The 24,056-nt window shown below is 34.8% G+C and overlaps 1 protein-coding gene across 5 annotated transcripts in view; it reads left to right on the forward strand.

Moving 5' to 3' along the window:
- Positions 1–23,563, forward strand: part of CASD1 (CAS1 domain containing 1) — a 53,862-nt gene extending 30,299 nt beyond the window's left edge. For 4 of the 5 annotated variants that reach the window (XM_061164917.1, XM_061164920.1, XM_061164919.1 and 1 more), the window contains exons 10-18: positions 213–302; positions 5,553–5,672; positions 6,978–7,134; positions 8,549–8,628; positions 10,840–10,941; positions 11,888–12,028; positions 12,751–12,828; positions 15,056–15,148; positions 21,329–22,766. In XM_061164917.1, coding sequence (XP_061020900.1) covers positions 213–302; positions 5,553–5,672; positions 6,978–7,134; positions 8,549–8,628; positions 10,840–10,941; positions 11,888–12,028; positions 12,751–12,828; positions 15,056–15,148; positions 21,329–21,595 — 1,128 coding nt within the window. In that variant the 3' untranslated portion in view covers positions 21,596–22,766. Of the gene's footprint in view, positions 1–212; positions 303–5,552; positions 5,673–6,977; positions 7,135–8,548; positions 8,629–10,839; positions 10,942–11,887; positions 12,029–12,750; positions 12,829–15,055; positions 15,149–21,328; positions 22,767–23,394 lie in introns of those variants that run through there. The other variant, XM_061164921.1, reaches the window with a different exon arrangement.
- The last annotated feature ends 493 nt before the right edge of the window (positions 23,564–24,056 follow it).

Below are 24,056 nucleotides of genomic sequence, written 5' to 3' on the forward strand. Positions count from 1 at the left end.
TATTCATTTTTAATTCATATTATACTTAAATAGTTTATTAACTCTTTTATCAAGAAATTAAATGACAGTCTTTAACTGTTTTTCCCCTAAGGTTCTTTTGAAAGAAGCATTAATTTATATCCTATAAGAAAAATTTTAACATACTTAATATATTCTGTCTAAATAATAGCTTCATGATGAGTTTTAAAACAAATATTGATTATTTTGCACAGACTAAAGTATTAAATAGAGAACAAACAGATGAATGGAAAGGCTGGATGCAACTTGTGATTTTGATTTATCATATCTCTGGAGCAAGTACAGTAAGTATTTCAAATTTAAGTTCAGAAAATATAGGAAATAATGTCACTTTAATGTTTCCTTTAGGGCACCAACTCGTTGTGTTTTATATTCTCTACCATTTAGAGACCCATCTTATTTCCCACCCAGTCTTTTTGTCTTCCTATTTCTCTCCTACCACCTGATCTGAGAATGTACACATTTAAGGCAAAATAATTATGTTTTTAAAGATAAGGCAATAATTTGTTTGTATTTACCTGACATTAATTTTAATGCAATAGGAACAATCATGGTAGGGTATTGTTTCATATCCTGTTACAAAACTTATTTAAGTTGTTAAGAGACTTTCTAGATGATACTTAGTTGCAAAGGATTTAGAATAGACAAGTTACTATTAAAAGAAATCAGATTAGATGATTATATTTTATATTCTGCCCTTCATTGTATCTTAGCAAGTTTGACCAACTGTTTTTATACTTCTAAAGTTTAAAAATGTAGAACTCTCTTGCCCCAGTATTCAGAATCCTCAGATACTGATTATCTGCTGTTGTTGACCATGTATTATCTTCCATACCTCCTAAGTATTACCCCTTCCCTGAGATGGAGGACCCTTCCTTACCTCAGCTGGTGCCCTCTGTGCCTGGCCAAAATCATTTTTCCTTCAACAGCAGGTGTCTTTTTAAGTCTTTTAGACTTAGGATTCTCATTAACTGGGGTCACCAGATTTGGTAGGGGTAGAAAAAAATGTATTCAGAAGTGTAACATTAGAGCCACAGTTAAAACAAGCTTTTAAGAGTGAACCTAGGTATCTAATAACCACTTTTCACACTTTATAAGTGAAGGTACAAATTGATTTCTACAAAATTTGTTTTTATAGAAATCAAATTTTATTTGATTTCCATAAAATATGTTTTAAAATTGTAACAGATTCTTTCATAATTTGGGAACTATTGAACATGAACTGGTTTTTATTTTATTTGCTTATATAAAGCACATGTCTATAAACAGTAATTTAACATAAAATCAATATTATATTGAGATAACAGGGGAGATTTGCCAGAAAGGAGTGTTATGAAATTTCCATAGCAGCAGTTAAGATAAATAATACTGGGGTTCGTCAGATATCTCTTAACAATTAGAAAATACTGATGTTATTCTTCATTAAGTCTCTATTTTCAAAAATTGCTAGTAACTTTACGAATGACTTGTTTTAAGGGTGAGAGGCAGAGGGAGAAGGGTAACTTTTAAAACTGAAGTTGTCCGGCTATAGTATGTATGTGTGTGACAGCAGAATTCCTTTGACACTGCAGCTGAGGGGACCTAGCAAGTTCAAGCAATTGTGAAACAGCCAAGACAGTAAAAGAGACCCAGAGCAAGAAGGCATGGAGATAGTAAGGGTTAGTTTATAAGCCCGGTGCAGAATTTGTGGGGTATATTTAGCATGTTCTCTAAAAAGTAAGTAAAGACCGATATCAAGTCATAGAAATAGCTCTGACACTTGAAGAAAGATTAGATTAATTTGGGGTGGGGGTGGGAAAGATTTGAGAGGATGTGGAAAGGGTTTTGTTTTAAGAAAATGCCACTTAAAGACATAATTAATTGCTGACATATTAAAGAGTAGTAGTACTGTTTAAAAAAAAACAACCAAAACCCAAATCAGAAAGTATTAATGGCAGATTTAGTTTTTCAATTCAGTGAGTCCAGAAAGCATTTGGATCATAAAGGGATGAAAGCAGTTTGGCATTCTATTATAATCATTTACCAAGTTAATGTTCTAATACATCTTAAACTACATCCCAATTCATTCTAAATTACAATTTTAAAATATCTATATTCTGGAAAGATATAAGGATCATTTGTGATGATTCGCATATCCCTGTTCTTTTATATAGAATTTTGTGATTAAAAATTACCTGCATCTACATTTGGCAAAGCATTATCAGCATGGGTTATAACATATTTGGGGACTTGATTCTTGGATATTTGTGGAATTACCCTCATTAAAAACTTTTTAATTGTCATGATTATTTTAATTACCTTATATTAATGTTTTATGTTTTGAGTAAAATATGTCAAGCTTTAGTTGTGCCATGTTTTTATAGTAAAATAGAAACTACGTAAAAAATTACAGAGAATTATTAAAATAATCCAGGTGGACTGGCAGATTGCAATTGTTGCTGTAAAAATTCCTTTAAAACATAACTTATATCAGATATAGATAAAATACTGTGAAATATAGAGTGTGCAGCAAGTTAGGTATATACAGTAGATGACTTTGTGTTCCATTGTGGCTTTTTCTTCTTTGAGAGTTGGTAAATAACTTCCCTGAAGGGACCTGAATAAAAAGGTCTTAAGGGAAAATTTGTGAGGCTAGAAAAAGAACAGAACCAGAAGTCAGCCTCATTATTAATTCTAATGAAGTTGGATACTAAATACATTTTTAATACTAACATTTTGTTGTAATATTTGACTCCTGAAAGACAAAAAAGGAAAACAATTCATATTAAAGGAGGCTAAAGAGGAATAAAAGCCAAATGCAGTGTATGATTCTTAAGGTTCCTAAATTAAAAAAAAAATTAATAATAAAGGATATCACTGGGACAATCAAAGAAATTTGTATATGGATTGTACAGTGGATGCTATTATATTCATATTAAATTTCTTGGGTGTTATAATGATAATACCGTTATGTAAGAAACAATTCTTTCTTAGGTGATACTGATAGTTGCTGAAATTTCTAGGGATGGTGTCGTGGCCAGCAACACACTTTTTCAGCAGTTCAGCATAGTAAATAGGCGTTTGTCATACTGTTCTTGCAGCTCTTCTGTTGGCTTTATCTTTAAAAAGTCAAAAGTATTATATAACATTTGCAATAATGCAGCATTGGTAGAAACTTGGCAAATTGTTATGACAGTGTTTAACTCCATTTAAATGGTTGCATTTCCTGTTTAAATATAACTAAGTCTCAACATTGTAAGCCCAGACCCATTCTTGAAGGGGCTCAAAAGCATGTTTCATGGAGAGTGGTTTACGTAATTGGGAATGATTAGCCTCAGTTTGACCTCTGTTTATAAATGCTTACAGAACAATCAGATGTAAAAGTGATAAAAGGCATGCATATGGCTCTAGAGCTAAACTGTCCATTTTGGTGGCCTCTAGCCACAGGTGGCCATTGAGCACTTGAAGTGCAGTCAGAATGGAGATGTTCTGAAATGTGAAATATGTATCAGATTAAGTATGATTCATTTTGATAAATGCATACAAAGTTCACAAACCTAGTATGAAAAAATATGAAATCTCTCAGTATATGTTGGGATGATATAATATTTTGGGTATATTGAGTTAAATAAAATTTGTTTATTTAAATTAATTTCACTTGTTTCTTTTAACTGTTTAAATGTCTGGCAGGCACATTAAAAATTTGCCACATGGCTCACATTTTATTTCATTGCACAGCACTGCCCTAGAGAGCTTAAATTGGTAGCTTTTACATAGTTTGATTTCAGTTTTTCATGACAAGGAACTTTATAGCAGGTAATGACCACCTGAAAATGGAATGGATTGCCTTGAGAATTTGTATGTTTTCCACTATTAAAAGGTGCTCACATACTTGAAGGAAATATTTTAAAGTGCATTCAGGAGTAAAGTAAAGATACAGGTATGGATTAGAACAGTTTTAAGGCTCTTTCAATCCCGTGTTCCCACCTTTCATCCCCATGATTCTAATATGTTATACCTGCACTGAAAATTTCCGATCTAATGATAAGACATTAAAAAGAACTAATGATGAAGAGCAATAAATAAAAAATCTGATATGTCAATGTTTGTGCTAAAATACCTCAAAGGAAGAAGAAATGACTTTCATCTGAGAGTAAAAGATTGGAAAATTTCACCAGGGCTCTCGAGAAGAATAGGATATGTATAAATAACATGTGGTTAGGAGAACATTCCAGGGTAGAATGAGCAGGTGAACAAAGGAGAGGTGACGAAAACACAAGAAGGACCAGTGTAGGAGACAGAGAATCTAACAGCTTGGCTAAAGTGGAGGCTATATTGAAGAACTTATAATTTATTATAATTGGGGGTTTCCTTCCAGAAAAAAATGTTATCCCTCAGAAAAGATAAAAGAAATGTTCAAGGCTGCATTCAAGGATACATACAAAAGATGCATATGTCCAAGGCCTTATTAAATCTGTTTAAGGCATCTGCTCAGTTATGTTATCCTGCAAAGTATCACTTGGGGAAGAAACACTTAGCTAAAGTGGCCATAACCAGTGTCAGTGCTGGATAATTACAGAGATGATCAGATGAGTCAATCACATAGAAGCAAAAAAAATGTTTACATAGATTTAGTAATTATTCCTAAAAGAATGGCCTTATTATTACAAATGTTGGGTGTCACTGAACAAGTCTTTTAAAGATCATTTTAAAAGGCAGCACACTACCTGTATTGTGAAATAGTGAATAGACAACTAAGGAACTAAGACATCGTGGAGTGCAATGACCGTGGTTTAAGGTTAAGAGAATTGGGACTTGTAAATGAAATAATATTTCCAGTGACTCCCATAAAATATAGGTGACAAATGTATTTCATTCAGCTTACAGAAGTGAAGATGTGATGCTTTGAAAAATCATGGTAAAGATGAAACATCGAAAAAGGAGGGAAAAATAAATTGTTTTATAAAAGAAGATTAGGAGGGAAATAATATTTCTGAATTATGTTTGCATATGTTTTTTAAATGTGTAATTTTTGCTAAATAATAATCGTGACAATTTTATTTATGTCTAGATCCCATGTGTTTAAGGGGGCCAAAAATGTAGGATTTTGTTTGGTCTTTTTATCTTCTTATTGATAAAATGTGAACTCCAGAGTGACCTCATGTTCAGCATATATGATGATTAATAATTATGGATATCATATATTTAATTCAAATTGAATGACGTATATAAAGCACTTCACATTTATTAAGTCATTCATTTCTCACAAAACCCTTTGATGAAGGAGAAGATAGTTTCATTTTGCAGTTTAGAAAATTCTAAAGTCACATAACTAAGTGTTAGAACCGGAATTTGAATCTAGGTCTATCAGTTTCTAGAGTCTACTTTTTTTTTTTCACCCCTGCTATGATGCCTAATTTTTGAGAATAAATCTTTTCATTGAGCTAACACCGAATGATAAAAATGCTCCATTATCTTGGTTAAATGTACTGGCTCTGATTATTTAGGTATAGTTAATGTCAACATGTATTTGACCTGTTTGTTTTTGTCCACAGTTTTTGCCTGTCTACATGCACATTCGGGTTCTGGTCGCTGCGTATCTATTTCAGACAGGGTATGGGCATTTCTCATACTTTTGGATCAAAGGAGACTTTGGAATCCATAGAGTATGTCAGGTAGGAATGCATTGTTATTCTTTTTCTTTCATTTCAAAGTGCTTTTGTACCTGACTTTTGAGAAAATATAAATGTAGCCAGGAATAATTTGATAATTTGAATTTGTGAAATAGCACTTTAAAGTTGTGTTATTTCCATGTTCTATGGTTAATAATTCCAGATAAGTAATTTATTACTGAGGAATGGAAAAACAGAATTTAGATGAATGTATAATAGATGCACACAAGAGAAAAACATTACTGATTCACTTTGGTTTTGTAGAAATGTACAGTTACCTGGGATTGTTATAATATGCTATGTTTTCTCTAAGAAGAGGATAAGATTTATTAAGTTTATACATTGTGCTAGGCAGTTTTGTAAACATTATTTTATTTACCCTTAATTACAACCCTGAGTTATGATCTTTATGTTTACAGACAAGGACACTGAGGCTCAGAGAGGTTAAATAATTTGCCTAAGCTTCCCTGATAGCTCAGTTGGTAAAGAATCCGCCTGCAATGCAGGAGACCCTGGTTCAACTCCTGGGTCAGGAAGATCTGCTGGAGAGGGGATAGGCGACCCACTCCAGTATTCTTGGCCTTCCCTTGTGGCTCAGCTGGTAAACAATCCGCCTGCAATGCTGGAGACCTGGGTTCCATCCCTGGGTTCAGAAGATCCCCTGCAGAAGGGAATGACTACCCACTCCAGTATTCTAGACTGGAAAATTCCATGGACTGTACAGTCCCTGGGGTCTCAAAGAGTCGGACACAACTGAGCGACTTTCACTTAAAAAGGTCACATAGTAAGTGATAGAACTCTAATATTAATCTCAAATTCTGTGTTCTTTAACATCACACCATCTGAAATGACTGTTACGGAAATCCCAAAGATACTTTTGTTTTTCAAAGACACTTTTTAATTTGAGTGATATTATTTTGTATCTATTAAAACTTTCAACTTAATACCAAATGGGATAAATCAACATCAAATGGAGATCAAATGGACATTCTTTCATTGAGATAATCTAATCTTTGTTTATGAACTGCAGTTCTGGGTAGAAGGTTTATGATTCTTTTCCTGCATTTAACAAGATGACACTTGTAGCCAGAGGCTACAAGTTGGTGCTTTACTGGGATCCAGTTAATAAAATGATGCATAAATATTTTATGTTCAACTCCTTACAATGATTTTAGAACAAATATGATTTTTTAAGGATTAGTAAATGGTACTTATTTTAGTCTTAAACATTTATACTCAATCAGAGAAAATCTGTCTACTTTTCATGCATATGTAGAATGAAAACCGTTTTCTTCTCCTTTTTAATAGGTCTTATTTCGTCTCAATTTCCTGGTAGTGGTGTTATGCATAGTAATGGATCGGCCTTATCAATTCTATTACTTTGTCCCCTTGGTCACTGTATGGTTCATGGTCATATATGTTACTTTAGCACTGTGGCCACAAATAATCCAAAAAAAAGCAAACGGTAAATATATTTTCTTACTAATGTTAATAAATGTATTCTTCCAGTGCCAGTTTCTTTTTAGTTGCTAAAGGCTATTATTTTTATTGAGATGTATTGACAGTTTAAATTTATATGTAGCATTGATATTTTGAAAATTTGTTCTTAAATTATGTTTCTAGAATGTTAGTTATGTGGTTCGAGTAGTATTAACAGTGAGGAACAATAGTTTGCATTTATATTATGTTTTTTCTCTTTTAAAGTTAAACTTTCAAAACCATTTTACATATCAGCTAGGGCAACCGTTTTCACTCTCTTGTATGGAGCCAGAATGGCGCCCCAGAGGGCCACACGTCCTGCTTCAGTCTTGGCAGCTCCGGTTTACTTGATCCTTTGTCTGTGTGTGTGTGCGTGTGCATGTGCGTGCGTGTGTGTGCACGTGTGTGTATATTTTGAATAGACATTCATTTGCAAAAAGGCTTTTTGTGTCAAACAAGCTTAAAAATCACTAGTATAGCTTATCTTCTAAACAACCCTTTAAGCAGTTATTATCAACCTGCTTTATGTTTAAGGAAACGTAAGGGCCCAGAAGGTGTCATCTTCAGATTTGACACAGCTAGGTCTGATGGATGTTCAAAGCAAGGCCACAGTCATTGATCCTCATGCTTTTCTCCATCAAGATCATGTCATTAAAATTAAAGCCTGGTTGTTGTTTTTTTTTTTGAAAAATAATTTTTTTATCTTTAATAATGTCTTTTAGGTCTTTCAATCAAATATTATATATCAAAAAATTTTTTTCTGTTGACTTCTATTATAATACCGAATAATTTTTCAGGAAAGAGTTAAGCTCCAGCCTTCAATAAAGTCCATTTGTGTCTTGGAGAGTCTCTGTAGTTTAATTCCTCAATACAAACCATGCATATTTATAAAATGATAATCAATATGTATAAACTGAACACATAACTTAAAATATGCATACGTTAAAATACATCTTATGATTAAACTAGTCCACTGGGAAGTTCTTAAGCTCTCTTCTTAAAACTGTAATGTTTCAGCAGTATTACCTAAGTTATTAAACATGAGTGTTTGTTAGAATTACATTGAACCTGTTTTTCCAAGTTTTGTTGTACCTTTCAATAATGAATAGTATAATTGAATCTGGGATGTATTTTCAAATGCATTTATAGTGGCTAAAAATCAGGTATATGGGGTATCAGATTAATGTTGTAGCCTCATTCCTGGTAAGGACACTTCACCTTTTCTTCCTTTGTGTCCCATTGTAATTTATACTACTTAGACATATCTTGTGTATCCTGTAGGCAGCCTTAAATTATTATAAAGAGCTATGCAGGGTATTAGTATGTTAAATAGAGAGTATTTAACATGTTTTCTGATGTAAGCTTACATTTCTTAGTAAATTAAATGTTTTCCCTCTTAGGAAGTGGTCTGTGGCATTTCGGCTTGCTGTTGAAGCTCGCCTTCCTGCTGTTATGTATATGTTTTCTGGCATATTCTCAGGTTGGTATTGGCCTTTTTGGTTTATATTTTCTTGTATTTTATTCTAAAGTTCAAATCTGTTAAAGTATGAGAGAAGAGTCGGGGCTTTTTTTTAAGCTTCATTTTTTAATGACTGTAATAAAAGTGTCACTCTGTAGTTGCCTACTCAGTGTAGTTCTTTTGAGACCTATCTACTTTTGTTACCTCTGTTTTTGTTGTAAGAGCAATTTAAAGCTCTTCTTCTGGCAATTGTTCAGAATCCATTTTACTTGACTTTGATCAATCAAACTTTTATTGAACGCCTCTTATAAGACACTACTCTAAGTGAAGATCAAAATTCTCTTGACAGAATTTGCAGCTTGATTTGTGCATTATTCATGGCATCAAAGTGTTACTTGACTTTTCCCATAACTTCATAGAGCAAAATTTTGGCTGTTAATAAAGCCAACTTAGGGGCAAACGGTCTTGTTTATATGTAGTATGTATCTCTAACCTTTTATCCCCCTATTTTGATGGTTGAGATTTTCTCAACTATTTTCACAAGATGGCAAACTGCTACCTGCTGGTCAGTCCATCAGACAGACTTATTATTTGGGCAGCATGATATTTTTAACAGTATTTTAATTTAAATGCATTTAATTGTGACATATTCTGTAGTTTACTTCCATCTCCAACACTGTCTTGTATCTGACTCTACCAGCTGAAAATGCCATATGAGCATTGTGCGTGTGTGTATGTGTGTGTGTGTGTAAACTCCTATAGAGGGCTTTTCTTTTTTTTTCTTATAGGCTTTCCTATTTATTTTCATCCTTAGAAATAAAGTATCTTATGTCTGCCTGACTTCTAAGGTTTTTTGCAGGAAATATGTAAAGGAATAAGAAAACAATAGGCAAATGTTAAAGAAATAACCAGTTAAGTGTCACACTACTTGACAATTATTCATTAAAATTCCCAACACTCCCTGGTTCATCTGAGGGAGGGAAAGGAAGACAGACCAGGAGTTCATAAAAAGAATTAAAATTTAGCTTTGAATCAGTATTGACTACTGGATAAGAAAAAAAATGTACATAGCCCAGAACAGCCCAGTGTCTTTCACAATTAAATACTTTTGATTACATAAAAAATAAATTTTGATGAGAAATAAACTTGACACATGATCTATGGAATCCTGTATCTCTAGTATGTATCGGTGAAATAGAGAAATGTGATATAATAGGTATATACTTTATACTGCAGGTCTTGGTAATAATCATCCTGAGGCATAGACCTTGATAGAACCTATTTTTATAAGTGACTAACATTTTAAATTCTGTGACTAAATGGAGAATCTTACATTTTATTAAAATAATAAAGTTCTTCTGACTGAAAGATTTGATATTACCTAAAACATAATACTGTTTTCATGTTTTACTTTGATTTTTTATTAGCCTTTTAAAAAACTGAAGTTGCACATTTTTTTTTAATGCCATGGCATCATGTTTAATAATGGAGTTTCCATAATATAGTTTGTTGTCATTCTTTAGTCTGGAAATTGAGTGTTTTGTTCTCTTTTTTGAAAGACTTCATTAAGGTACAGAAATGTACCCAAGACTTCTGCCCCTTCATTCCCAGATTTTCCAGACTGTCAGATCAATAAGAAGGTACATTCACTAACTTGACCAGAGTAAAGTTGTAAGCTTTGTTTCAAAGTCTAATAATGGCATTTGGGTATAGTTGATTGAGTAAGGTGACTAATTCACAGGATTCTTTTAATTCATATGGTTCATTATAGATTTATTATTAAGGACATTACATAAAGAAAAACTATAACCATCATCCTTTAGGTTATTGATACCATATTGGCTGAAGTAATTTGTAGTTTTGTGTTTTTATCATTAAATAGTAGCTCTTAAAAATAAATAAATAGTAGCTCTTTTGTACACTAGATTAAATGGAATAACTTTCCAATTACCAACTTGGGGTTTGTTTTGTTTTGTTTTTTGATTTTGCAGTCTCAATAGCCTTTCATGTGCTATGAAAGTAAGTTAACAAAAATGTTTTGTTATCTTTACTACCCATTAGTAAAATAAATTTCTTCTCAAATGAAATGACATTGTGATATGAAATAGAATTTTAAAATTATGAATGACCTTAATATAATCTTAACTTTAGAAAATTACAGTTTATAATAGAATTGCAAAAGCCAGTATTGACTTATACCATCTTAATTTATTTTCTGAATTCCTCTCTCAGGGTGCATTTGAGAAGATCTTTTCTCTTTGGCCATTGTCCAAGTGTTTTGAACTGAAAGGCAATGTATATGAATGGTGGTTCAGATGGAGGTTAGACCGTTATGTATGTATTTACCTTGTGCTCTTTTGCCATTTCAAATTATACTTTTTAAATTTATTTGGAAAAATGTAATCTGTTTTTATTTAGTTTTGGAGTAAGGAAACATGTTGATTTGGTAAATCAAAGCAATCCAGCCCACCCCTTGGTTTTCTTTTCTTTTATATTTTTGCAGTGAGCAAGATATTTTCTTTATTTTTACACAGGTTATCTTAACATTTATTGTTATTGTTTTAATTCATCTGGTCTTTAAAAAATTATTGTTTTTTAACTGAAGTATACTTGATTTATAATGTGTCAGTTTTTAAATGGAAATTCTTAAATGTTGGGAAAGGTTTAAAGTCAGGAGTATCATAGCCGTTTGGCAACATGTACCTAGAACTTGTTGTTGTTTAGTCTCTAAGTCATGTCCACCTCTTTTGAGACCCTGTGGACTGTGGCCCACCAGGCTTCTCTGTCCATGGGATTTCCCAGGCCAGAATTACTATGACTGCAAGTGGCATTTTTCATTCTTTTTTATGGCTGAGTAGTGTTCCACTGTATACACGTACCACATCTTCTTTGTCCATTCACCCACTGATGGATGTTTAGGGGCTTCCATGTCCGCTGTTGTAAATAGTGCTTCAGTGAACACTGGGGTGCATGCATCTTTTCAAATTATGGTTTTATCTAGATATATAAAATGTATTTATTTCCTTACTTGCTTCTGGGACTACTTGAAGTAAACCAGCTTATCTTGTCATTGCATGAGATGTTAGCTTGTCTATTACAGCTTGTTTCCAATGATCATTGACTTGGCCTCATTTCTTGATGTTTAGGTTCTTCATAGAAACTTTGGACCTTTGAGCTTTTAACCTGTATACTTCTATACATATTGTGCTCCTTTACCAAGTATATTTTCAATTTATTGAAAAGCAGCTATTTAAAACAGGTTTCCCCCCTTATTTTTCAGGTAGTCTTTCATGGAATGTTGTTTGCTTTCGTTTATCTGGCTTTACAGAAGCGCCAAATACTTTCTGAAGGAAAGGGTGAACCTCTTTTTTCAAGCAAAATTTCAAATTTTCTATTATTTATTTCAGTAGTTTCTTTCTTGGTAAGTTTCACATGTAATCTTCTAAATTTCCAAAATCCCAAGTGGTGCAGAAAATTAACTTTAAGAGATAGGAATTTTATCATTTGTTTTTAATAAATAAAATCTTTTACTTTTGAAATATCTTTTTCTCATTTTAAATTGAGCATAAATTCTAAAGAGAATATAAACATATGTGTTAAATATGAAGAATAACTTGAGATCTCAGTGAAATAGGAATTTTAAAAGTTGTAATAAGTTTGGGAAAAAAATATATTTAACAGAAAGAGCCATCACTGCATTATGATCACTATTTCTGGAAAAACACAGACTTAGGCTCCTCTCTCTCTACTTTGTTATATTTGAGCTTACCAAAATGAGTGAGGGGCAAACCTGTGCACAGTTTTTATTGAACTTTTTTTAATAGCATAATGAAGCAGTGTCGGACTTCCCTGGCAGTCCAGTGGTTAGCACTCTGCCTTCCAATGCAGGAGGTGCGGTTTTGATCCTTGGTCAGGCAGCTAAGCTCCTACATGGCTCCTGGCCAAAAAGTCAAAACATGAAACAAAAGCGATGCTGTAATAAATTCAATAAAGGCTTTTAAAATGATCCACATCCAAAAAAAAAAAGAAATCTTTAAATAAAATATGAAGTATGTTATAATAAAGAAACTTCTTAAGATTGAGTGCTGCCTTTTTAAGGTGTAACTGTTTTTGTGAAGTGATCCATACGTTTTTTTGTTTTAGACTTACTCCATCTGGGCTAGCAGTTGTAAAAACAAATCAGAGTGCAATGAGCTCCACCCGTCCGTTTCTGTGGTACAGGTAAGTATCTTTATTTAGAGAAATGTTTCTTAATTTCTGATTAGAACAAGGAGTCTTTAGAGACAGCTTTTAGATTGAAATCTATTAATATCTTTCTAAGCCCTACCTTCCTCTACTGTATTAGAGATACTAAAATCTCTTTTAAAGGGGGTGGTTATTAAATGTTTTTATTAAATGTATAGAAATGATCGGTGTTTATCACTTGATAAGCACTTAGAAAATGTTAATTCATTTTTCCTGTTTGCTCTTTCATCATTTGTTTATTCAGATTTCTTCATTTACTTGTCTTTGGCCTTACTTATTAATGGCCTTCCACGTGTTAAGAACCATGCTACAGGTCAGAAGTGCATGTAGTTCCTGCCCTCAGAACTTACAGTCCAGTAGAAATATGGATGAACATTTATGCACTTAACAGTTTTTAAAATTCATTTAACAAGTCTTTGATACTTCTGTGTGCTAGATGTTATGCTGAGGGATATAGTGATGACTAAAGCAGATGCGCTCCCTACCCTCACAGAGCCTGTACTCTTCGGTTGCAGATGGTAATCATATAATCACCAAGTAGTCATAAACGGAAGTTCATGATGCTACAAGGGAATACAGTAAGGGTATATGACCTAGTTGGAGGTGGAGTGAAGGTGGTTAGGGTTCAGAGACGGTTTCCCTGATAAAGTTAAGCTGAGAGGAGCTTCCCTGGTGGTCCAGCAGATAAAACTCTGTGATTCCACTGCAGGGGGTGCAAGTTTGATCCCTGGTCAGGGAAGTTCTGAATGCCATAAGGTACAGCCAAAGGGGGATGGAAAAATTAAGCTAAGATTGGAGGAATGAAGGCAGGCAGTGAGAACTTAGGCCCTGTGGGTAGAAAAGAGTATATTCCCATTCAGGGAACTTGAAAACTTGAAGAAAGCCACTGGGGCTGGAACTCAGCCAGAGTCTAAAGGGAGGCAGGAGGGGGGATTGGGATGGGGAACACATGTAAATCCATGGCTGATTCTTGTCAATGTATGGCAAAAACCACTACAATATTGTAAAGTAATTAGCCTCCAACTAATAAAAATAAATGAAAAAATAAATAAATAAAAGAATTATATGGTAGTGACTGGGAGGTGGGTAGAGGCTGCTCGGGGCAGCCCAAATCAGATTTGCATTTTACAGAGATACCTGTGGTTACAGATGGGGCGTTGTGATTAGTGTGGTGATGGTTAAGTACAGGGCACTTTAGAGCATTTGGGATTTCTTCCTAATCTGTCTTGATACCAGAGCAGGGTTCTTGGAGAAAGTTATGTCTAAGCCAAAGCCTAAAAACTGTATGGTTTAACAGACAGGAACAGGGAGGATTTCTGGAGGATCTTCTTTTAGGTTTTTAGTTCTCTTCAATGAAGAAACTATTTCATCCCTCTTAAACCTCTATATAGTCAGTAGAACTAAGCATATGACCGACTCTCCAAACACAATTGATAATGACATGTTAAAAATTGTACTAAATTAATATAGCATTTTTAGGACTTCTACAGAAGTCATGCTTACAAGTAACACTTTGTGTTTCGTATCTGATGTCATTTCTGTAACAACGTGAAAGGAAGGGGGCTGTCCCACTAACATTACACCAATGTAAGAGGAGCTCAGGGAGAGAGTGACTGCACGTAGAACAACGCTAACATAAACCCTGCTGAGCTGCATCACTTTAACTCCCAGTCACTATATGCCACACATTCATCTTTCCTTAGTTACTTTTTCCCACCTTTACATTGCTGTCAGTAGAAGGAGCCTTGAAGAGAGCAAAAAGATGGGGGTGGGCAGCTCCCAACAGAGTGAATACTTTATAGAAGAAGCAAAATCATATCGTGGAATTTTATTAATTTTGATAGCATTTCTTTCTACACAAAGGTCCTCAAGATGAGTTTATATTTCTTCTAATACATATACAATAAAACTGTCCAGCCATGTAAAACCTGCCCTTGTTTGCACTATATAGACCACATGCTCAGAAATCCAGTTTGAGTAGACTCTAGATCAAAAATAACTTGCATGTGAAGTAATTAGCCTCCAACTAATAAAAATAAATGGAAAAAATAAAGAAAAATAACTTGCAAATACTTCATCTATTGAGGGAAAAAAAACAGTCTATGTATTAAGTTCAGTAACATAAAGAATAAAGTTATCACTTGAAAGCAAAATTCTTTTAATAAGCAGATTATTTATATTTGCCTGTGTGTTTTTTCTTTAGATTTTAGCCTTCATCCTAATAAGGAATATCCCTGGGTATGCTCGTTCAGTTTACAGTTCATTTTTTGCTTGGTTTGGAAAAATTTCATTGGAGGTTGGTACATTAATATTTTGATCTGTCTCACACTACCCAGTGTTTTATGGAGCTGTGTATATAAATGTATATATAGGTGTGTAACTGACTTTTTTTTAAAACCAAAGCTATGTTTATGAAATTATAGGCAAGAAACTTTGAACTTAAACAGCAGTATTGTAGAATGTTTTTAAAGTCTTATTTACATGGCTAGATAGAGATGACTTTCACATATTTATTTTGTCTTAAACTTTCAAGTATAACCAAGATGTGGAAATAAGAAGAGAAAAAATGAAATAGATACAAATGAAATTTGTAAATAGACATAAATGAAATCAAGCTGAGAGGATTTTGATTTGTTGTTCATTTGTAATTAAATATTATATTGCTGGAATTTAGTTTATTGACACTTATCATAATAAAATTCACTCTTATTGAAAGTTTTGGGGACATTTTTAAACTCATTATTTTGTGTGCAGTAAGTAATATGACTTTATCCTCAAAATCAGTTTAAAGTACGTATGAAATACATTCAATGTATTCTGAGTTTTATTATTGAAATAGAACACTTTAAAATAGTAGAATTCATTTAATCATAAAATCATAAAACATTTTAGAGTTATAATATGTATTAAGTTGTCTTTAAAATGGGAAAGACTTCTGTGTGATTCAATTACACATTCTTTTTCAGATTCTCTTCCCTTATAGGTTATTACAAGATGTTGAGTGTAGTTCCTTGTGCTATTTATTAGATTCTTGTTGGCTGTCTATTTTACATATAATAGTGTGTTAATCCCAGCCTGCTAATTTATCACCTCCCCATTTTCCCATTGGTAACTAGCCCTAAGTTTTTTTTCTATATTTGTGAGTCTCCTTCTGTCTTGGAATTAAGTTCATTTGTTTTGTTTTGTTTGTAAGATTCTCCAGATAAGTGATATCATATGATACTTATCTTTGTCTGGCTTACTTCACTTATTATGATAATTTCTAGGTCTGTCTGTGTTGCTGCAAATGGCACTATTTCATTCTTTTTTATGACTGATGTTCCATAAACACACACACACACACACACACACAAACACACATCTTCTTTATCCTTTCACCTGCCAATGGACATTTAGGTTGCTTCTGTGTCTTGGCAATTGTAAATAGTACTGCAGAGAAGACTAGATATTTTTCAATTATCATTTTCTCTAGCTATATTCCAAGGAGTGGAATTACTAGATCATATGGCCACTTGAAAAGAATGTGTATTCTGCTTTTTTTTTTTTTGTTTTTTTTACTGTAATGTCCTGAAGGTATCATTTAAGTCTGACTATTCTATTGTATCATTTAGCATTCTGTTGCCTTATTGATTTTCTCTCTCAAAGATTTGTCCATTGATGTGCCTGGGGTGTTAAAGGCTTCTAATTATTGTATTCCTGTCAGTTTCTGCCTTTATGTTTGTTAGCATCTCCTTGCAGTGGTCCTTTTATCATTATACAGTATCCTTCTTTATATCCTTTGTTTTAAAGTCTATCTTGTCTCATGTGAGTATTGTGACTCTAGTCGTTTCTGTTTGCATGAAATATCTTTTTACATCCCCTCCCTTTTCATCTTTGAGTCTTTTGAAGGCAGCATATTGTAGGCCTTTGTTTTTATAATCCAGTCTGCCACTCCGTGTCTTTTGGTTGGAGCATTTAGTCCACTAACATTTAAAGTAATTATTGATAGTGATAGTGATAGTGAAGTCAGTCAGTCGTGTCCGACTCTTTGCGACCCCGTGGACTGTAGCCTACCAGGCTCCTCCATCCATGGGATTCTCCAGGCAAGAATTATTGATATATATGTTATTTATTGCCATTTTAAACCTTGTCTTCTTGTTGGTTTTATATTTCTTGTTTGTCTCTTTTTGTTTTTCCTTTTGTGGTTTGATGGTTTCCTTTTGTATTATTCTTATGTTCTCTTCTTGGTTTTTGTGAATCTGTTGTGTTTTGATTTGCCATTGCTCTGTTTTCAAGTACATTAACTTCTTCCTGTATCTACTTGGTTTAGACTGGTAGTCATACAGGCTCAGACACTTGCTAAAAAAAAGTCTATGTTTTCTTACTCTCCTCCCCCACATTTTATGATGTCCTCCTTTACATCTTCATGTTCAACCTGTTGCTGTCCATTGTGGTCATCCTCGCATTCACAAAATGTTTAAATTTTTTAAAATCTTTATACTGGTTTATTTAAGAGATGTATTTTTCAATTGTGGTATTTTTCTTCCCTATAGATTCCTCTTTTCTATTTAGAGAAGTCCTTTCAATATTTCCTTTAGGATGGGTTTAGTGTTGTTGTATTCTTTTAGTTTTTGCTTATCTGAGAAATTCTTTCTCTCTCCTTTTATTCTAAATTATAATCTTGCTGGGTAAAGTATCCTACATTACAGGATTTTGCCTTATAAGACTTTTAATATACCTTGCCACTCCGTTCTAACCTGAAGCATTTCTGTAGAGAAATTGCCTGATAACCTTATAGGGGTTCCCTTGTAATTAACTCTTTGCTTTTCTCTTACAAGCCTTTAGAATCTTCTCTCTAACTTTTGCCATTTTAATTATGTCTTGGCATAGGTCTGTTGGGGTTCATCTTGTTTGGGACCCTGTCTACTTCCTGTACCTGAGATACCTCTGCTTCCTTCTTTAGGTTTGGGCAATTTTTTTTTTTTTTTGGTTTGGGCAATTTTTAGCCATAATTTCTTCAAATACATTTTCAATCCCCTTTTCTGTCTCTTCTTCTCGGATCCCTACTTGTGGATTGGCATGCTTTATCTTATCCTATAAGTCTGTTACATTGCTTTCATTTTTTTTTTTTTTCATTTGGCTTTCTCTCCACTGTTCTAATTGAGTAATTTCCATTATTCTATCTTCTAGATCACTTATTCCTTCTTCTGCATTATCCATTCTACTCTTCATTGCAGTTTATTCACCTTTTGTCTGTGCAAATGAATTTTCTAATTTTTCTTGGCTCCTCCTCATAGCTTCAAGTCCCTTTTTAACAATAATTTGCACTTCTGTCCATAGCCTCTCTTCATTCCTTCAGTATTTTCACTGTCTCCTTTTTAAACTCAGTATCTGTTAGACTGAAGAGGTCTGTTTTATTGCTTGTTCTTTCAGGGGAATTCTTTTCATAATTTTAATTGGGAGCAGTTCCTCTGTTTCTTCATTTTGCATATTTCTCTTGCTGTCTGAGTTTAGGAGGAACAATCATCTGTGGTCTTGGAGGTCTGTCTGTCTGTAGGTGCATCCCTATGTAGCCTGCGTGGATTTAGTGTTTTTTGGTGCGAGCGCTTGTTTTAGCACGGATGCCTGCCACCTCTTTGCCCAGTGTACACTGGCCGTTGTCCTCTTTGATAGGAGGTGTGACTTGTGACCAGAGCCTGCACTGGGTATGGAACTGGGCGTCCTCCTTGCTCTGTAGCTGTCACTGCCCTGTCGGGGCAGGGTCTGCCCCCCAGCTGCTGGCGTAGAGGCCCCCAGATGCTTTGCTGAGCTGCATTTCTGAGCTACAGTGTGAGATAGGTGGGGCTGGAGCTCTCCCTCTGGGAGAGCAGCCTCTGAGCTTCCTTGCAGGAGCTGCTGTGTCCCCTTGCACGTGTCAGGGCTCACAGGGGCATTGTTGTCAGCACTGCCCTCAGCTCCGCCTCAGAAGTGGGAATGCCAGCCGTGGCCCTGAGGTGTTGTCTCCCCAGGACCACAGTACTCACGCCTCTGAATCCAGTGTGGGAGCTGTGGAGGCATCTCATACCCGGGCCTAGCCCAGCCCTCACGCACGTGTACCCGCAGAGCCCACAGCTGCTGAGGTCAGAGCCCTCCCAGCAGCAGAAGCATCTGTTGTCCATTTGTATGCCCCACAGGTGCTGAATTTACAGAGCTGCCAGTGGAGGTGTAAATCCAGGGCTCACACAGCCTTGGGGAGAGGATTCAGTCCTGCTCCCACGTTGCATGGCCCCTGGGGCTCAGCTGTGGTTGCAGCCCCTCTTCTGCATGTGGGCAACCCGCTGGCATGGGCTCCTGGGGCCTGCCGAGATGGTGGTTGACACAGGAGTCTCCTGAAGCAGCGGCAGCCGGGGGCGCACTCTCCGGGAGGCGGAGGAGGCCAGGCATGGGCCAGCCTGTGGAGCAAGAGGCTGCTGTGGCGGCCCACCCTTCACACGCCGCTTAACAGTGGCCCTTCGTTTCTACAGCAGGCCCACGCTCCTGCAAACACCCGCTGCTGCAGCCACACCACACCCCAGCTCCTTCAGGCTGTCTCCATGCATTCAGCTCCAGTCTTTTCCCCAGGTCTACCTCATAGTGGTTTTGATTTGCATTTTTCTGGTAGTTAGTGATGTTGAACATCTCTTCATGTACTTTTTGGCCCTCTGTATGTCTTCTTTAGAGAAATATCTATTAGAGCTTCTGCCATTTTTTGACTGAGTTGTTTGTGTGATTTTTTAAAAAATTGTATTGGAATGCAGTTGATTTACCATGTTGTGTTAGTTTCAGGTACACAGCAAAATGAGTCAGTTGTACGCATATCCACTCTTTTAGAGTAGATTCTTTTCCCATATAGATCACTGTGGAGTACTGAGTAGAGCTCTACTCTGTAGCAGTTATTTGTTATCTGTTTTATATGTAGTAGTGCGTATGTATCAGTCCCAGTCTTCCAGTTTACCCCTACATCCTCTTTACCGCCTGGTAGCCATGCGTTTGTTTTCTACATCTGTAACTCTGTTTCCGTTTTATATATAAGTTCACTATATATAATGAAGTTCTTTGACCTTTACTTCACTCAGTATCAATCCATCTGTGTCCACCCATGTTGCTGCAAGTGGTGTTATTTCATTCTTTATTTTGGCTGAGTAATGTTCCATTGTAAATATGCACCACATCTTCTTTATCCATTCCTCTGTTGGACATTTAAGTTGCTTCCATGTCCTGGCTATCGTAAATAGTGCTGAGTATTGGTGTGCATGTATCTTTTCAAATTATGGTTTTCTCTGGATATATGCTCAGGAGTGGGATTGCTGGATCATATGGCAGCTCTGTTTTTAGTTTTTTAGGAAACCTCCGTACTTCCTGCATAGTGGCTGTGCCCAGGCTACATTTCCACCAACTGTACAGGGGAGCTCACCTTTCTCCATACTCTCTCCAGCATTTATTGTTTATAGATTTTTGATGATGGCCATTCTGACTGTTGTGAGGTGATACCTTATGGTAGTTTTGATTTGCATTTTTCTAATAATTAGTGATTTTGAACATCTTTTCATGTGTTTTTTAGCCAGCTGTATATCTTCTCTGGAGAAATGTCTGTCTAGATCTTCTGCCTATGTTTTCATTGGGTTGCTTTTTGATACTGAGCTGCATGAGCTGTTTGTGTATTTTGGAGATTAACCCCTTGTCAGTTGCTTCATTTGCGAATATTTTCTCCAATTCTGTAGGTCGTCTTTTCATTTTGTTTATGGTTTCCTTTGCTGTGCAACAGCTTTTAAGTTTAATTAGGTCATATTTGTTTGTTTTTGTTTCTATTTTCATTATTACAGGAGGTGGGTTGAAAAAGATCTTGCTGTGGTTTATGTCAAAGTGTTTTTGCTGTGTTTTCCTACAAGAATTTTATAGTGTCTGGTCTTACATTTAGGCCTTTAATCCATTTTGAGTTTATTTTTTTGTTCTAATTTCATCCTTTTACATGGAGCTGTCCAGATTTCCTAGCACCCCTTACTGAAGAGGCTGTCTTCTCTCCATTGTACACTCTTGCCTCCTCTGTCGTAGGTTAGGTGGCGGTAGGCGTGGGTTCCCCTCTGGGCTTTCTGTCCTGCTCCACAGATACGTAGTTCTGTGTTTGTACCAGTGTCATACTGTTTTGATTATTGTCTCTTTGTAGTCTAGTCTGAAATCAGGGAGCCTGATTACCCAGTTCCATTTATCTTAAGATTAGTGTGTCTGTTTGGGGTCTTTTGTGTTTCCATACAATTTTTAAGATTTTTTTTTGGTTCTAGATCTGCAAAACAATGGCATTGGTAACTCGATAGGTATTACATTGAATCTGTAGTTTACTTTGTGGTATAGGCATTTTGACAATGGACTTTTCAAGGCCAGTAGTGAAACAATTATGCTATCATATGTTTGAATTGGGAAAATCTATAGTATATTTATGGACTTTCTGAAAATACCTAACTTGAAATATTTTTCCTTGCAGCTGTTTATTTGCCAATATCACATATGGCTGGCAGCAGACACAAGGGGTATCTTGGTCCTCATTCCTGGAAACCCTATGCTCAACATTATTGTCAGCACTTTCATATTTGTTTGTGTGGCACATGAAATTTCTCAGATCACTAATGATCTTGCACAGATTATTATTCCTAAAGATAACTCATCTCTGTTGAAAAGATTGGCATGTATAGCTGCATTTTTTTGTGGACTCCTCATCTTATCATCCATTCAAGATAAATCAAGACATTAGGATTCTAAAAACTTAAAACTCTTCAGATTAACTTTGAATCTACCTAGAGGAGAACAGCGTCTATCTGGAGATGTATTGTAAATGTAAATAAAAATTTGTGTGGCAAGAAGATAGCTCAGTGACATCTGTTGAACATGTGTGGTTGTATATTTTGGAAATGTACATATACAGTGTGAAATACTGAAAAAATTGAAGCAGAGTGCATCGTATAGGACTGCATGTGAAAAGTGTTTTCTACTGGATCTACATTTCCATTTATAAGTGATTTTAAGTTAACATATGAAGGCAGGGAAATAATTACCTTTCCAGTAAAAATACAGATAATTAAATTAGCTTAGTAACACCACTGAGTGTTTTGATATTTACTAAATTTAGGGTAATAAAAATTGTATGCACCTATTTTCATCATGGAACTTCCTACTTCATCGAAAACTTTCTTACTCAAGAAAGATTGCAGTGTTGTTTTCTTATATGTGCAATGATGTGGATGACAAGCAGTATGTCTTTTATTGTTCATGTTCTGATATTATGTTTCCTGACCTGACTTTTCTTCCTAACTTTGGTTTTCAGGTAGATAAGCCTGAAACCTTTGTACACTTTGTCCCAGAGTTGTTCTAGGCTCCATGACAGGCTTTTGTCATTGATGCTATTGTAGCTTTTTATAAAAAGGCCAAATTTTCTTTCCAGTCCAAACATTCACCTATTTCCTTTCCTTAAGCTACACCAGTGTAATACCAGTGTTACCCTGTGGGTTCATCACATATGCTTTCCCCCATCTAATTAGTTTTTGTATATTATTTCCAATGTTTGGAAGCTCTTTATAACCATTTTGGTATTTCCTATTACTCCCTCCTATTTTTAAAAAAATATTTATCAATCTAAATGTGTGCAGTGTAGTAAAGATTCAAGATATGTTTGAGACGTATAACCGTAAGTAGAATTTTAAGTAAACTGGTCACCTTGGGCAATGTTTGTTTTTTGGTTTTGTTACAGGCTTAACTGTTAGAGGTATAAATTTATTTATCTGTTGTACAGATTTGATTACAGATTTTAATGTTTTAAAAATTGCACTTGTTTGCTGTTACTGTGTATGGGGTAAAATATTTTTTGTTCATGGTATATGAAAATATGGAATAATTTAAACAGTAAATAAACATTCTGTGGATGCTTATTTTTGTATTGTAAAGTATCAATTAAACTATGTGGTTTTTTTAAAAGCTGGATCCATTAATGATTGGTTCAAATGTCTAATTCATTTCCTCAGTTTAAATTTACTTTTTTAAACCTCTTAGCATATATGGGTAAGTCACAGTGATAGTTAAAGAATAATTTAGTTATCAGTGCTTCAGAGGATAATCTGCACTTTCTGCTCATGAGTTAAAACATTGTTTTATTAGTAATGTTACTTGAAGATTTAAAAAATTGAAGTATATCTTTAGCACTGGATTTATGTGCTAGTGATATATTTCCATTAATTGAGGAGTGTCTCTCAAACAGATGTGTGTTCTTTCTTTTTCTCTCTTCTTCTGCCCTTACTTAGTCTTTTGACATTTCCCAGATAGACAATTGTAATGATTCATTGCTCTGCTTCCTAGACTGCAGGCTTATAAGTAGAGAATAGTATAGTTATAAATCAAAAACTTCCAAGTACTGTGATCACATTATTCTTGCTAGTGTGGCTTGCCAATGAGTAGAGTGCATTTTAATTTAACTTGTAAGTTTTATCACCTGAGAAAGATTCTTCCTGATGAAACAACTGAAAAAAAAGATGACCAGTATTTGTCTTTTATGTCTTTTAGGAGCATTTATGTCTTCTAATAGTGATACCCAGTTGATTACAAGGTTTCTTCCCTGTTTGAACTCAAGCCTAAAACTTAGCTGGTGAGCCCTATTTCTTCATCACATGTTTTCATTTAATGTACATATAAAATAAAATAGTGACAAATAAAAATTAAAATAATTAAAATATACATTTGTAATTAAAATATTCTATTTGTATTTGATTTTCCTAATGAGTCTTTACAGATAAGAGGTTGTTGTGCTCTAAGTTGCCACAATGTTAGCACCTATGTATGCTGTGTTTTAATACTTTTTTCTGCATTGACTCACATAATGATTATCTGCATTACTCAATCATACCATTCTTCAGAGAAAGATGTTTAACAGAATATTTAGCTATGCTAAAATTTAGATGAAATCACAGGTTCTCTGAAGCCGAGTTTCTATAAATTGCATCACATTGAAAAATCTGTCCTCTGGCCTCAGAAGGCACTTGCCTTACTCAGGCTACGCCAGTCCTCCACTGTTGCCTTTGTCAAGCCTTCCCATTTGTATGAACAGCCAAAACAGTGTTAAAACTTCAGGGCCTTGTGATACACCACATTAACAAACTGAAAGATAAAAGCCATGTGATCATCTCAATAGATGCAGAAAAAGCCTCTGACAAAATTCAGCACCCATT

The sequence above is a fragment of the Dama dama genome, chromosome 18, assembly GCF_033118175.1.
Source record: "Dama dama isolate Ldn47 chromosome 18, ASM3311817v1, whole genome shotgun sequence".
In the NCBI taxonomy this organism is placed as follows: domain Eukaryota; kingdom Metazoa; phylum Chordata; class Mammalia; order Artiodactyla; family Cervidae; genus Dama; species Dama dama.